Source organism: Chiloscyllium plagiosum, unplaced genomic scaffold (assembly GCF_037043375.1).
Source record: "Chiloscyllium plagiosum isolate Xiang-an unplaced genomic scaffold, Cpla_swu_hap1 HiC_scaffold_43, whole genome shotgun sequence".
Lineage (NCBI taxonomy): Eukaryota > Metazoa > Chordata > Chondrichthyes > Orectolobiformes > Hemiscylliidae > Chiloscyllium > Chiloscyllium plagiosum.
In genome coordinates, this window is record NW_028270181.1 from 23,443,294 (window position 1) to 23,459,324 (window position 16,031).

The 16,031-nt window shown below is 38.8% G+C and overlaps 2 protein-coding genes across 5 annotated transcripts in view; one reads left to right on the plus strand and one right to left on the minus strand.

The window, feature by feature from the left end:
* Positions 1-11,519, plus strand: part of LOC122541797 (progestin and adipoQ receptor family member 3-like) — a 34,169-nt gene extending 22,650 nt beyond the window's left edge. For 2 of the 4 annotated variants that reach the window (XM_043678785.2, XM_043678786.2), the window contains 2 exons: positions 2,046-2,136; positions 8,115-10,495. In XM_043678785.2, the coding sequence (XP_043534720.1) occupies positions 2,046-2,136; positions 8,115-8,254 (231 nt within the window). In that variant the 3' untranslated portion in view covers positions 8,255-10,495. Of the gene's footprint in view, positions 1-2,045; positions 2,137-5,734; positions 5,867-8,114; positions 10,496-11,445 lie in introns of those variants that run through there. The other 2 variants (XM_043678788.2, XM_043678787.2) reach the window with 2 other exon arrangements.
* Positions 10,640-16,031, minus strand: part of LOC122541795 (AP2-associated protein kinase 1-like) — a 122,217-nt gene continuing 116,825 nt past the window's right edge. The window contains exon 16 of the mRNA XM_087982539.1: positions 10,640-15,168. Within this exon, the coding sequence (XP_087838665.1) occupies positions 13,970-15,168 (1,199 nt within the window). The 3' untranslated portion in view covers positions 10,640-13,969. The remainder of the gene's footprint in view (positions 15,169-16,031) is intronic.

Genomic DNA, 16,031 nt, shown 5'->3' on the forward strand with positions numbered 1-16,031 from the left:
ACTCTATGGATTCTATGATCTCTAAAAACGTCATACATTCCTAAAATGAATGGCTGAGCAATCTTGAGGGGCCGAATGGCCTACTCCTTTTCCTGTTTCCTTTGGTCTTAAGGTAAAATAAATAAGTAATGCTATAGTTTTTAAAAAAATTGTTATTATAATTTTATCTTAAAATCAAAGGGGAATCTGTTATCATGTAATATGATCTGAATGAATGAGGGAACAGGAAGTGGACAGATTAGCAAAGGGTTAATTAGATGTAAATTGGTTGTATAAATAGGGGGAGTTAGTAATCGATGGCACCTAGGTTTCAGTCCCACGTGCTCAGATGTATCATAGCACGTCTGACTGGGTGGATCCAAAAACGAGTGGAATGTGACTGATTGAAAAATAATTCTTGAAGACTGCTTCAATACAATTATCCTTCAGTATAGAACAACCTCATAGAAACCCTACAGTGTGGAAACAAGCCATTTGGCCCAACCAGTCCACACTGACTCTCCAAAGAACATCCCATCCAGACACATTCCCCTACCATATCCCTGTAACCCTGCATTTCTCATGTCCAATCCATCTAACCTGCACATTTTCAGACTGTAGGAGGAAGCCGGAGCACCCAGAGGAAGCCCACGCTGACATGGGGAGAATGTGCAAACTCCGCACAGACAGTCACCTGAGGCTTGAATTGAACTTGGGTCCTTGGCGCTGTGGGGCAGCAGTGCTAACCACTGAGCCACTGTGCCGCCCCTGGTCTGAACTCTGACCCAGCCCAGTGTTGCTGACTGTTAACCGCTCTCTGAAAGGACCCAGCAAGTCACTCCATTCCAGGGCTGTTGGGAAATGAAATAAATGTTGGCCTTGCCAATGACCTTTCACATCCTGGGAGAGAATGAAAATAACTAACTCCTGAGTCTCCGCCCAGATCTGGATGTCAGGCAGTGTCATTTTAATCGAGAGTCCAAACCATTGAGACCGATAACCAATATTTCACGATCAAAATTGAGTTGACAGAGGCAATGGTGTAATGGTATTATCGCAAGACTATTAATCCAGAGACCCAAGCAACAGTCTGGGGTCCTGAGTTCAAACCCTGCCATGACAGGTGGTGGAATTTGAATTCAATAAACATCTGGAACTACGAGTCTAATGATGACCATGAATCCATTATCAATTGTTGGAAAAATCCATCTGGTTCACTAATGTCCTTTCGGGAAGGAAACTGCTGTCCTTACCTGGTCTGACCTACATGTGACTCCAGACCTATAGCAATGTGGTTGACTCTTACATGCTCCCTGGGCAATTAGGAATGGGCAATAAATGCTGACCTAGCCAGTGACGTCCTCATCCCATGAAGAAAAAAATTATCCATTATTCTTATGATCTGTAATGCTGGACTTTATATTTCTTTATTTTTCTAATTTTTTGTTTCGAATAATTTGTTCTTAAGAATCCGTATCCAGGTACCTTTGTACCTAAGCTGGCATGGTAAAGTGATGATTTGTAAGCTTTTCACTGCACTCGTGGGTACATGAGACGATAAAGCGAATTCAATTCCATTCAATCCAATTGGTGATCAGGGAAACTGGATGACTGTACAACATATCTGAGAGGGTCTTTATCTGCATATTTCCAAAAAGTGCAGGATAATTTAAACTAGTCTAAGAACTGCTGATTTGTTAAGTAGTTACAAGGTGCTGCAACCCAATAGTTGCAGTGGCTGTTACAAGGCCTGCATCCTACCTGTCGCATTGCTTCAGACATTTTGAAGAGGCTGTCTGAGGTCACCCATGCGTCAGTGTGGTGTAGACTCTATCCAGGTGGCATTCTGTATCTGTATCTTTTTGTCATCATGTACACATTGGATGGCACTCCATACCACCAGTATCACCCATTTGCGAAACAAGTGCCAAATAGACAGAGTTTGCATTTCTGGAACCCCCAAAAAAATTCCAGGTAAAAAACCATGCCATTTAAACAGGGTAGCTTGTTAAATTTGACGCATATTCCTGAATTTTTTCTGAATCATCTCTTTCCTTTCTTCCTAGGTGTTTGCACCGAGAGTAGGTGTGATGTATCTACTAGCAAGTTTGGCATTTTTGTTTTATTACAGTAAAGTACCTGAGAGGTACTTTCCTGGTAAGTGTCTCTATCTCTCTCTGTCTCGATATTTTTAACCTGTACACACAGAATATATACCGTGCCATGTGTTCACTGCAAAGTCCGCATGAAAACCAGTGTTAGAATGAAACATAATTAAGACTCATTTAAAATTTCAGGGGTAATGATTCAGAGGTACTGGGGTAAGCTTTTACTTCCAGTGTAGAGATGTGAATCTAGGATGTCTCTGTTAGGAATATGAGTGCACAATGATTTCCTAAAACATTGAAGAATGCTAATGATTAGAATCTACCACCTGAAGCTTGTTGATATCCATCGGCTATCCATTTCCAGAGTTGCATAACTCCTGATCTCTATTTGGAGAAACTGGAGCTGCATTTTGCGAAGTTCTGTTTGCTGACCTACCTATCCCTCCTGTCCGACCTATCACCTTTATCCCCACCTTCATCCACCTATTGCACTCTAAGCTACCAGCTTTTCATTGACCTGCTCTAATACCTTCTATTGAGGCTGAATGCCAGATTTAGTTTAATACTTCTGTGAAATGTCATGGAAAGTTTTACTGGATTGAAGGCATTTTATAAATGCAGTTTCATATGCTTGTTGGCTGCACTAATCACATCCAATGAAGTCATGCTGGAACATTGGCTGGCCTTTGATAAAAGTGCCACATGGTAGGCTGCTCTGGAAGGTTTAGATCGCTTAGAATCCAGGCATAGCTGGCAAACACAACTGGCTTGATGGTAGGAAGCACAGGGTAATAGTGGAAGGATGCTGGTTGGACTAGAGGCCTTTGACTTGTGGAGTGCCTCGGGGGTCGGTGCTGGGCCCATTGATGTTTGTTTTCTATATCAATGATTTGAATGAGAATGTACAAGGCATGATTAGTAAGTTTGCAGATGACACTAAAATAGGTAGTATTATGGACAACGAAGATGGTTATCAGAAATTGGAGCAGGATCTTGATCAGCTGGGGAAGTGAGCCAAGAAATGGCAAATGGAGTTTAATATAGATAAGTATGAGGTCTTGCATTTAGGAATGTCAAATCATGGTGAATGGTAGGGCCTTAAGGAGTGTAGTGGAACAGAGGGACCTTAGAGTTCAGGTGTATGATTCGCTGAAAGTGGAGTCACAAACAGGCATAAAGAAGGCTTTTGGCACACTGGCTTTCATCAGTCAGGGCATTGAGTAAAGAAGTTGGTAAATTATATTGCAGTTGTATAGGATGTTGGTGTGGCCATACTTGGAATATTGTGTTCAGTTTTAGTCACCTTGCTATTGGAAGGATGTTATTAAATTGGAAAGCGAGGAGAAGAAATTTACAAGCATGTTGCCTGGACTCAATGTTCTGAGTTATAGGGAAAGGTTGGACAAGCCAGGACATTTTCTTTAGAACGTCGGAGACTGAGGGGGTATCTCATAGAAGTGTATAAGATCATGAGAGGCATGGATAGGGTGAACTCAGTCGGTCTTTTTCCCAAGGTTTGGAAATCGAGGACATCAGTTTATGGTTGGAGGGTAAAGAATAAAAGGGAACCTGAGGGGCAACTTTTTTACTGAAGGTGGTACGCACGTGGAATGAGCTACCAGGGGAAGTGGTTGAGGTGGGTACATGAACAACATTTTAAAAGGCATTTGAACATGTACATGGATAGGAAAGGATTAGAAGGATATGGGCCAAGCAGGGAAATTAGGTTAGCGCTGATAGACATTTTGGTCAGCATGAACCAGTTGGGCCAAAGGGCCTGTCTCTGTGCTCTAGGACTTTATGACTCTAATGGTAAATTTAACAGGGTTCCTTTCAGTGTAAAGGTTAAAAATCAGACAATACCAGGTTATAATCCAACAGGTTTATTTGGAAGTACAAGTTTTCGGAGTGCTGCTCCTTCATCAGGTAGCTAGTGCGGCAGGATCATAGGACACAGAATTTATAGTAAAAGATCATAGTGTCATACAACTGATGTGATATATTGAACAAACCTAGATTGCTTAGAATCCCATTCTAAGTGATTAAAGACTTAACAGCAACCTAGGTTGTTGACAGAAAAGATCTAACTTGTTTTCTTCCAAGAAGGCAATGAATACTTTTTTCATAAAGTGACCTATTTATTGAAATAGGATAGGGTAATCCTTCATTCAACCCCTTGACTCCTGTGTTGTTTGGTTTAAATAACTTTGATAGCGTTCATTCATCTCCACGTAAACCTTTTGGATAAAGAATCCCTGTGTGTATAGGTGTGGCAAAATAGTGTTTAGTTACGTTATTTGACATCACTTGTAGTCATCCCTATCCCTTCCATGATTAGGTATTGAGATGCTCAAATTAACCAAAGTGTCCAATCCAGTTTAGTTTTTCCATTTGTATGAGGACTTATTCTTAATTCCTAGAAGCAGCTCACAATCCCTTGGTCACTACAATCTGCCCTTACCAAGGCCATAATCTTGCAATGCTGGCCATTGGACTGGTTAATCACTATCCTCTGTTTCCCACCACTGAACAGGCTGATTGTGCCTCTAATGGATGAATTGATTGGAATGATTTATTGTCACTTGTATTTTATGGTGAATAATACAATTAAACTGTTGCTACAATCTGGTGCCAGTTTGAATGGTTTAAAAATAAAATGAAATGTTCTCAGGCACAGCAAGTGAATTACAGTAGAATTCCTCCGGCACAAATTAACTTGCTTAAAGTTGTTGCCAGTGTCCCCAGTGCAGGCAAATAAGAATCTGAGGTTCATACTCTGTGAGGGTCTGTACTTGTCCACTTGCCCAGATAAGTGCCACACCAACAACACTCCAGGTTAACACCATCCTGGACAAATTGATTGGCAATACATCCACAAACATCCACTCTCTCCACACTGACAATCAGTAGCAGCAGTGTGTACCATTTCAAAGAAACACTACAAAAATTGAACAAGACTCCTTAGACAGAACTTTCCAAATCCAAGATCTTTATTACCTAAAAGGACAAGGGCAGCAAAGCCATGGGAACACCACAATCTGCAAGTTCCCCTCCAAGCCACTCAGCGTCCTGACTTGGAAATATGTTGCCGTTCCTTTACTGTCGTGGGAGCAAACTCCCGGGACTGTCTTCCTAACAGTATGTAGTGTGCTCCCATGTGCTAAGGACTGCAACAGTTTGAAAGGTAGTTTGTCAGCACTTGCCCAATGGAAAATAAGGCTGGGCAATAAACGCTGGCTGAACCAGCCACACCACATCCCATCTATTAATTTATAAAAATTGAGTCATTTTAAAGTTTACAATTCTACAGAATTATTTTGGGGGTGATGCAGCATAGTGGTAATTCCACTTGTATTTCACATGTATGTCACTTATAATGTCACTGGGGCATGAATTAAAATCCCACCATGATCACTGGGACATGAATTAAAATCCCACCATGATCACTGCAGCATGAATTAAAATCTCACCATGATCACTGGGACATGAATTAAAATCCCACCATGATCACTGCAGCATGAATTAAAATCCCACCATGATCACTGGACATATGAAAGCAATTAATGAAATCTAAATGAAAACCAATCTCCGTGAAATGGTCATTGAATGTGAATTTAATACCTACTTCGTTCATTAATGTCCTTTAGGGAAGGAAATCTGCCATCCTTACCCGGTCATGTCTACATATGATTCCAGATCTACTGTAATGTGGTTGACCCTTAACTGCCCTCTGAAATAACTGAGCAAGACACTCGAATCAAGGATAAATAGGGATAGGTAACAAATGTTGACCTTGCCATTGATGTCCACATCCCAGGGGGAAAGTAAAACTGCTGTGTACCTTCAGACAATTCCTCCAAAACGTAAACAGCAGCATATCTTTACTCCTTGTTAGAAAGTTTTGTGTGTGAATTTGGCAACATTACAGCAATAGTTTAGACACATTTAATCCGATACAATGTATTTTAGGGCATCAAAATGTGGTGATAAATAAAATGCAATTTGTATTTTTCTCTGTCTCTTTCTCTTGATTAGGGATGGGGAATATGTTGGTGTTGTCAGAGACATTTTGCTGATTCTTTGTTAAATTGGTCTTTCACTGCACTTTCTTTTTAAAAAAAGGACTTGTTGATTCACAAAACCAATCAAAGATGTTTTGTGGGCTGAATGTACATATTTAGGGCTGTTTCAGAATTACAGACACCCTTCCAACTCCTAGATTTTTACATATTGTCCATTTAATACTAATCTTCCTGCGTATTATGATGGGTTCACTTGATGTGCTTCCTGGTGAAGTTAAAGCTCAGGCAGAATATGTAATGAGTTCCAATTAGTGCTCGACAAAAGCTTGCATAAAGAGGCCACATACAGATGTTGGCTAAACTCTCTTATTTTTGTATTGTCAACAGTAGAATGATTTGGAGATGCCTGTGTTGGACTGGGGTGTACAAAGTTAAAATGACACACCAGGTTATAGTCCAACAGGTTTATTTGGAAGCACTAGCTTTCGGAACGTTGCTCCTTCATCGGGTGATTGTGGTATGCAAAAGGCTTAGGAGGATATTAGATAATAGAGGTCTTCAAAATAAAACATTGAGAGGTTGATTGACCAAAGGTTTCTTGCAGTGGGGGATCAGTGAAAAAGAGCATTGATCCTCAGTAGCAGTTGGGGAGGGAGGGGGGGTGACAGAATTGTCGACTTATGGAGAGAAGTTTTGAAGCAGACGTGAGAAGCAGTTTGATATTTCAACTGGAGAAAAAAGCAAGACAGTGGGTACGGTAAGAAAATGAGACTGGAACAAAGTTTGTACAGGCACTGAAATAATTGCACGGAGGCCAGTATCCCGTCACCAAATGACCCTTCATTTATATGTGCACAGCACATAGGCTCTGACCTGCCAACTTAGGGTTAACTGGCCCAGGGTTAACAACCTGAATCAGGGATCTTATGAGATCCACCTGGCCTTGGGTTCCAATCATGACAGGCACTGAGCTTCAATGCCTCCTGTGTGCTGTAGTGGTTAGCACTGCTGCCTCACAGCATTAGGGTGCTCCGGTTTCCTCCCACAGTCTAAAGATGTGCAGATCAGTGAATTGGCCAAATTAAATTGCCCATAGTGTTAGGTGCATTAGTCAGAGGGAGGGAGGGAGGTCTGGGTGGGTTGCTCTTCAGAGGGTCGGTGTAGACTTGTTGGGCCGAAGGGCCTGTTTCCATGCTGTAGGGAATCTAATCTAATCATCACTTTCTTGGTCTGCTGATTGGATTGTAAAGTATCTATACTTCAATTTTACACTTTACTGATAATAGATGACAATGCATATTATTAACCAGGCCAGAGAGTTAGCACAGCCATGGCCAAGTCTGAGTGGAGATCTTTTAATTTATATTCTACTGACCTTGCTCACTCAGTGTTTGCACCCTAGTAAATGAATGCAGTGTGATGGAGCAGGCTTCTAGATTTTTACTCATTTTGCTATGTCTATATGATCAGACACAGATGGACTCCTCCATTATGAGGGTGAAAATTCAGACTTCTCATCAGAGATTCATTTTAAAAAAAAGGACAATGTTTAATTAGTGCATTTAGTATAAAATCCAGTTTAAAGTTCATTTGTTATCTTAGCCAACCTCAGGCAGGTCAGCAGTAGAAATTCTATAATTGGTTTGATGTTGTCATGGAGTAGGTGTAACTGCGTCTAGAAGATGGTAGAGTGGTAATTTCACTGGGCTCGGACTCCAGACACTGCCAGACCTGCTCAGTTTTCCCAGCATTCTCTGTCTGTTTCAAACTTCCAGCATCTGCAGTATTTTGTTTTATTATAAGAACAGAATATTATCAGTTGAGTAATATTGTAGAATTCAGAATCGTAACCATATTCCCTGTCATGGTGAAATATATTTATATTTGGAACTGAATGATTAAATACATGTTTGGTTTTAAAGAGAATCTGTAATGTGAAGATGGTTAGTTATTCCATCCATTTGGATTTGTGATTTGCTTTCTAATCAGAGTTCTTGTTTTCTAGGTGGATACTTGAATTACTTTGGCTGTAGTCACCAGTGGTGGCATTTCTTGGTTGTATTAATGTTCTATTGGTGGCATCAGACTGCTGTCCACATAATGCATTATAGACATGAACAGCCATGTTTAAAAATAACAGAATAAATTGTTAAGTTACAAGTTTTCCAGCATTTCCTCGAGGACTGCTTTGCAAATAAGAACAAAAAAACAATGCTAGTAATTAATTCTTCAGTTCTACAAGTCTTCTAATCAACTGCATGATGGCCTTCTAATTTACTTAAAAGTGAATGTGTCTCAATTATGTGCTGAAAGTTTGAAGATTGTACTGTGGTACATTCTGGTACTGTGGCGCCTATCAGTGGATGCTCAGACGTTGCATGAAGCCACCTTTCTAAGCAGCTAAGCGGATGGCTGCCTGTTTTTCTAACCCTTGGATTGCGCCAGTAACTGCTCAGTATCACAGTGTCAAGGTGGTGACAACTAAATGCCTTTAACTGAAAGCAAATGCATGTATTTGTAAAATACAAACCGTATTGAATTGTTTTGAGGTGCATTATATTGCCTGCCTTGTTCATTGTTCTACATTTTGTAGAAATGAATTAAAATGTACTGTAACACGTATGCTGCAAATTTAATATAACTAGAGGACAGAAAAGCAATTGTACTGCATGCAAAGTAGCAAACTAAACGTTTACATGGTCTAACCTGTGCTGCTCCTTAATAGTAATAGTTTTCCTGACATTTAATACGTGATGACAAGCTCTATAATCACTAAATTTGGCTTTATGTTGTGAAGTAACCAATTCGTATGGAAGATAAGTGCACTGACCATTTTCAAAAGGAGATTATTTCATAATTGGTCTTGTAAAATTAATTCATTTTGTAGAAAATAAAAGTGATGTGGGAGCTAAGTTTTCAGAGGAAGGAGCGGAAAGTTGCTCAACTTTTTGTTATTTTTCTAAAAGGGGAAATTATATGTTAACCTTTAGTGATTGTATTCCTGCCACGTAACGTTTTATTCTAAAATATTATCCCGGACCACGTGTGTTGGTAAGTATTAGAAACTAATTTCAGGAAATGCTCAATCTGCAAGTGGTTTTATATTCCAATTCACATGAAGAGCAAATATGTAAGGAGCTCTAAAATTGTATTATGGTTGCTGTAATACTTGGGGGCATAAATGGCTATTTGGATGCATGCTTTAATTTCTTGGAATATATGGATACAAGTTCCAAGGGTTTTATTGAAAAGGCTGTTGTAAAATAGGAATGTGGTTTATATACTTTGCTAATTCATGGTGCATTAGCTTTGCGCTAAGTCTGAATTTTCTTCAGGATTCAGTACCATAGTCAGCAGAGATCCCAAATGTCCCAATTGCACTGAATTTGTCAGCTAACGTCTTATAATTAGAAGTGTGTTTCCTATATTCAAATGTTTTACAGTTTAAATTATCCACACGATGTAAAGTGGTGAAATTAAATCTCGTATACTCCAGGCAAGATTAACTTTGACTTGAAGAAAAAATTATCAATCTTTGTTCTGATACAGTATAAACATAGCCATGTTTTAGTAATACACATGGATATATTCCCTTAGCTGTGATGTGTGCAATCTTCTAAATGGATTTGGTATAAAATGCACAAATATCCAGAGATCATGGATTACATAATAGTTGATGCTATGATAGTGAAGCTGTATCATCTGAGAAACTCAGTGCAAGGAGCAACAATTAATTCACAAGAAAGACCAGACCGGTACTCAATGACCTGCAGTAAAATTTGAGATTTAGGTATCTTCAGTTGTCTGGTCACAAATTCTGCACGTCCATTTTGTCACTACAGTCATGAAGCTGCAATCATTTTGTTCTAAATTGTGTGGAATGCTAAATTACAGAATTTTGCTATTCGTCTTCCCTTTGAACTGATCAGCAGATGGTAGGTAGGTAGGTTCACAGTGCCCATTCTTACAAATATCATGTCACCTCCACTCACTGCTATCCCAATTTCATAGTACTTATCTCCAAGAGCTCTGTGTTTACAAAATATCCCTCTGATGTGAAAAAAATGCTTTTGGTCCAGATAGTTTAAGATTGATGGCAACATCAAATCACATTCTATTATTGTTCATGTGGATTGGTGTTTTGTTGCAAAGCTCCTCGTGCCAAATTTGTCCAACTATTGGAGTTGGTCTACTATTGAAATATTCTGCTCGTTTCCTCCAACTTTGTTTAGCTGGAGGCAGAGCTGCTTAAATCAGTATTTGCTTATAACAAGACAATATGTCTGTTTTTGCTATTTAAACCATTTGTCTTTTGATATTTCTTGAATTGTTTTGAAAATGTTTATAATAATGAATGTTGCATCTTCAATAAAGACTTTTGATTAAGTTGTGTTCCTTTGTCTACCACCTTTCCATAACGTCTAGAAAAATCTAATGCCAAGTGACAAGCTGTATCATTACATTACATTCCACTATATTCTCAATACACACATTGCATTTTATATTTTAAGCATCAAGAAAAGAATCTAGTTGTCAAAGAGAATGGTTGTATTGTTAAGTCATAATCATAGATAAAGCAGTGACTTACTTTACAATATACAGTGGTATCAATATAAGCTAATGAAATATTTGTCTCTATTATACATGGCCAAAGGCATTAGTCCCTGTACTGGGCTCCAATGCAGGATGCACTAGGTGGGACATCTTCACTACAGGCTTATCATAAATGACTAAAAACACTATCTACAATCTTCTACCAGTTTTGTGTTGCATCAGGAAGTAGTTCAGCAGGAAATAAGTTCTGACGTTTTCGCTACATGAACAAAAACGTTTTGACTTCAGTCTTATGAAAAATACAAACTGAATCCAAAACTCCACAGTACTGCATTGTTGAATATAACAGGGAACAAATAGATTAACATTTTGTTCTGGGTCAACACAAATAAGATATTTAACAGTAAAGCTGAAACAAAGTTATGGATTCCATTTTATAGTGCATTAAGTTACATTATTTTGCATTTTCAACTTGACATTTTTCAGAAACTCTAAAGCCAGCATAACATCTGGCCAACAGCCTCACAGTGATTACTTAAAAATCAGCAATTGTGATTATCGACTTAGAATGTCAGCATTCGTCCTGATTTTACGACAGTGTAATAATTGTCAGGAGCAGCAGAATATAATTATGCTGGGACATTGCATATTGAGAAAAATGTGCTCAAGATGCAAAACAAGTTGTTTTTGTTTGTTAACAAACTAGATTTTACCCAACAAAGAACATTACAATAAATTACATCATGGCATTATTTAATTTTGGTTGATTATTGATTTTAAAGGCTGGAAACATTACGTGGATTGGGAAAACAGCCTCAGTCAATGGGAAAGAAGAGATTGACACAAGGTACGAACATCCCCACAGGAAGTAAGGAAAGTGAACAAAACTTAGAGTTCACTAAATAAGTAAGGAAATTAAGACGAAATTGAGACAGCCTTATTTCACATTTTCTTCTGATTTTACTAAAGCATAGTAATGCCAGGAATGTAAAAGGAAGTAAGAAAATATGTAGAGTTTGGAAAAAGGATTATGAGAGACTCGGAAAAAAAAAAACAATGTAGATATCCAGGATAGTTATAATGGGAATAAAAGACTAAAATAAAAATTATTACTAACTACTCCTCCATTTTTATCCTCTCAAGTCCTTGAGTATTTTTAATCACTGCCCAAATCCACATCTGACTCTCTGATCAAGTATCTGGCTGACTGAATGCCAAAACTGCTTTTATCAAAGTCACCCTTCTCTCTCATTGACACAGCACTCTTTCCAAATGTAGCCATCTCCATTTTCAACTTGTTTTGTCGGATTCCATTCTTTTCTATCTAATGGTAATCAGCCAGTCTTCTTACTTTCAGTAATCTCTGGTGTACCCCAAGGATTTATCCTTGCTCCTTCACCGGTCCTATTTCTCATATACATGATGGACCTACCCTTGGTGACATTACCTACAATAGAATGATTTCCCCATATACGTTTAATGCCAACCTCAACACTTCCCTTTCATTTTCTCCAGTCAGAGTTTAATGATATTCCTTGAGCAGAAGTATACTCCAACTGAATATTAGAGTCATAGATGTACAGCACAGAAATAGACCCTTCTGTCCAACTTGCCCATACTGACTTGATATTATAATCTAGTCCCATTTGCCAGCATTTATGTCATGTCCCTCTAAATCCTTACTATTCCCATACCCATCCAGATGCCTTTTAAATGATGTCACTGTACCAGCCTCCACCACCTCTAGCAGCTCCACACAAACCCACCGTGTGTGTGAAAATGTTGCCCCTTATGTTTCTTTAAATCTTTCTCTCTCACCTTAAACCTCTGCCCTCTAGTTTTGGACTCCCCCACCATGAGGAAAATATCTTGACTATTCACCCTATCCATGCCCCTCATGATTTTATAAACCTCTATAAGGTCACCTCTCCACCTCTGACATTCTAAGGAAAATAGCCCCAGTCTATTCAGCCTCTCCCTATAGCTCAAACCCTCTAACCCTGACAACATCCTTGCAAACCTTTTCTGAACCCTTTCAAATTTCACAACTTTCCTATTATTAAGGAGACAAACACTAAACACAGTAATAAGTTGTCTTTGATTCCCATGCCTGGCCACCAATTCCATCCTTGTCCTTGGGAAATGTTTGAAGCAGAACTTAAATGTTTGGAAATGATGTAATATTTCAGCCCAAGCCGAACATTATACCACAGATTCAAATACATCACTGAGATCACCTTATTCCACTTTGCCAGAAACAACAGTTTGCCAAGTCTGAAGCTGATTACGTATGGTTTCTTTCCTCTCGCATTCCACTGTCCATAAACCTAGCTCTCCCAAATTCTGCTACCCATATCCCAACTCACACCAAATTGCATTTATCCATAACTCTGCTCACTGACCTAGGTAAGCTTCCAGTTAAACAACTGCTCCATTTTTAACCACACCCTCATTTTCAAATTTCTCCATGCCCTCACTCCTCCCTGGCTTAATCTCGGTCAGCCTGCAAAATATGGCTCTAATTCTGGCCTCTCAAGCATCCCCAGTTCTAACCTTTCTGCAATTGGCAATGATGACTTGGCTAGCAAACCCTTGAACTGTGAATTTTCATCCCTAGACTATTCCATCTTTCATAGATCCTATAAGGCACTCCTTTAAAAATTACCTCTATGATCCTCTGTTTATGCAGGACAGTGGATGGAAGGCTGGCCAACAGAACATTATAGACACATGCAGAGATTTTGGAAGAATGGATAAAGTATGGCAGAGATAAAGGTGGAAACAAGTGATCTTTCTGATGAAGTAAATTAAGAGTTTTTAAGATTAAAAAAATCACATTTGCAGAAGTTGGAGATGTGGTGGAAAGAATTTGAAGATCACCTTTAAAAGAACAAAGGGAGAAGATTAACAGTTTTATGAAATGCCTTATTTGCAAGGATGCTCAAAATGGACTCAAAGAACTTGCACAAGGGAAGTAAATAAGTTTATAAATTGAGCATATGGGAGAAAATGCAGAGAAATATGCCCAAGTCTTTAGTTTTTCATGGAAGTTAGCATCAATGGAATAGGTTAAAGTGTCTTTCTGACCATGAAATCAGCAATACTGACATTTCTCCATTCCTATTGCACAGATTTATTGTAATTAAATAGTAAATAAATATAAATGTAACCTGGACAGTGACAGCGAGGTCTTCACACTCTTTTCATGTTCTTCACAAAGTCTGTTCAATTACTTGTAGGCACAAATTTCCCAGAACGTTTTCCACAAAGCAAGCTTACAGAAAACATCTCCATGATGGATACAGTCTACTTTGAGGCACTTGTTTCAATATTTGCATGTACCTTCCCTGGGAATGGTGCAGCAGAAAATGGGTCATCATTGTCCATATTTTGGAAAGAATCTGGACATGTCAGCTGCTCCATATCAACAATCCCATCTGAATGTACCTGTCCTAAATCTCTCAAAGCCTGATTTTGGTTACTTCTATTTCCTTTATTATTACAGTCTAAACATTCAAAATAGCAATTTTGACTAAAAGGATTTAATACAGAATGGACGTGCGAAAATAATTCAGGTTTCTGCGACTTTAAAAGATTAGTGGCTTCTAAAGGTTCATCCAGTACTAGCTCTTGCTGTTCCCCATTTAGTACATCTTTTTGTCCCATATTTCGGGTCTTGTATGTCATTCCTTCTCCAGGTGAATGCACAGGTTCCTCTACAGCATTTGTACTTGCACTCAATATGACATGGCATGTTTCTACAGAGGAACTTCCAGGTTTACCATGAATTTGTTCAAAAGGAAGATGACCAAATGCATCTGCTTGCACTGAAGAAACAGATTGTGAGCATGTGCCAAGGCCTGTTGAGAGTGTTTTGCTCTTGAATGGTGCATTTATGAAAATCTGGGATTCGTCTTCACCAATTTTGTCATTCTTAGGTACAAATGGTGCTTTTTTAAATACATCTACATCCTCACCAGTCACACTCTGAACATCTGAACACAAATCATCAGATGTAAAAGATAGTGTATTAGTTTCTAAATCACCCAGTATAAAATCATTTAGGTCTTCATTATCATGGATGTTGGAAGGAGAATCTAGAAGGCCTATTTTACATAGCTCACAGTCAGATTTTGTAGAAATATGGTAGGCAGGATACTCCTCTTCATTCTCAGATTGGTCACGTAGGTTCTGAAAACAATTCCTACTTAATTCCGTGTTAGAATCTAATTTTGAATCTGAAAGAATAAGTGTAGAACTCTCCACATCTTCCAGCTTGTTTATCACTTCATCGCTTTTACCTTCCTCATCACTGCTGTGTAAAGTTCCCGTAGAGGGGGTGAGATCACTAGAGTGTTCCTCTGTTATTGGTCCCGATAAACAACGTCCTATAAAATGCACCATGTCTCCACAAGTCAGTTCTATTCCATCCTCTGACGTGCATCCCACAACAGCAGGCAGGGTGCTGTGCTTTATCAGATTCACAGACATAACATTTTCACAGCCTGAAACATAACCATAGAATTGGAAATTGGGAGATGGGCATTTGATAGATTGAAGGAGTTGCACATAATAAACTCAGGTATCAGTAAGGTAGATTTACTACAATCTATATGCAGCTTCTGCTCACTAATGAAAATGGAGCTGTAGTCTTCCCAAGGAATACAAAACACAACTTTTCACATTAATTGCAGTTTATTTAAGACGACTTTGAATAAATTTAACAGTCTACGATTCTCAAAACTCAATTTATTCACATGAATAAAGGCTAGCCAAACGTGACAGAAACCATGTGATGTAACTACATTTTAAAACAATCCAAGTTGATGATTTCACTCCAGCCACGTGAAATGCCTATCACTTCATTGAGGCAAGAGTGCACATTAAACTATCCGCTCATTACTTGCAAAATCTAAAAAAAAAGACTGGCTCTTCCCAAGACGAACAAAGATTTGATTCACTGATTTAAAAAAAAATCAAAGCTCAAAAGGAGGTCTCATGCATACAAAATAAAACTGAAAGAACTGCAGCTGCCGTAAATCAGAAACAAAAACAGAAATTGCTGAAAAAGCTTAGCAGGTCTGACAGCATTTGTGGAGAGAAATTAGTTAACATTTGGGTCCAGAGACTCTTCTTCAGAACTCCTATTCTGAGGAAGGGTCACTGGACCCGAAACGTTAACTCTGATTTCTCTCCACAAATGCTGTCAGACCTGCTGAGCTTTTCAGGCAATTTCTGTTTTTGTTTCTCATTCATACAATTTTTTTTTCAACCAAGCTGTTTGTCCAACTGATTTAAAAAAAACAAGAGTGGGTTTCTTCCGGGTGTTCCGGTTTTCTCCTACAGTCCAGAGATGTGCGGTTAAATG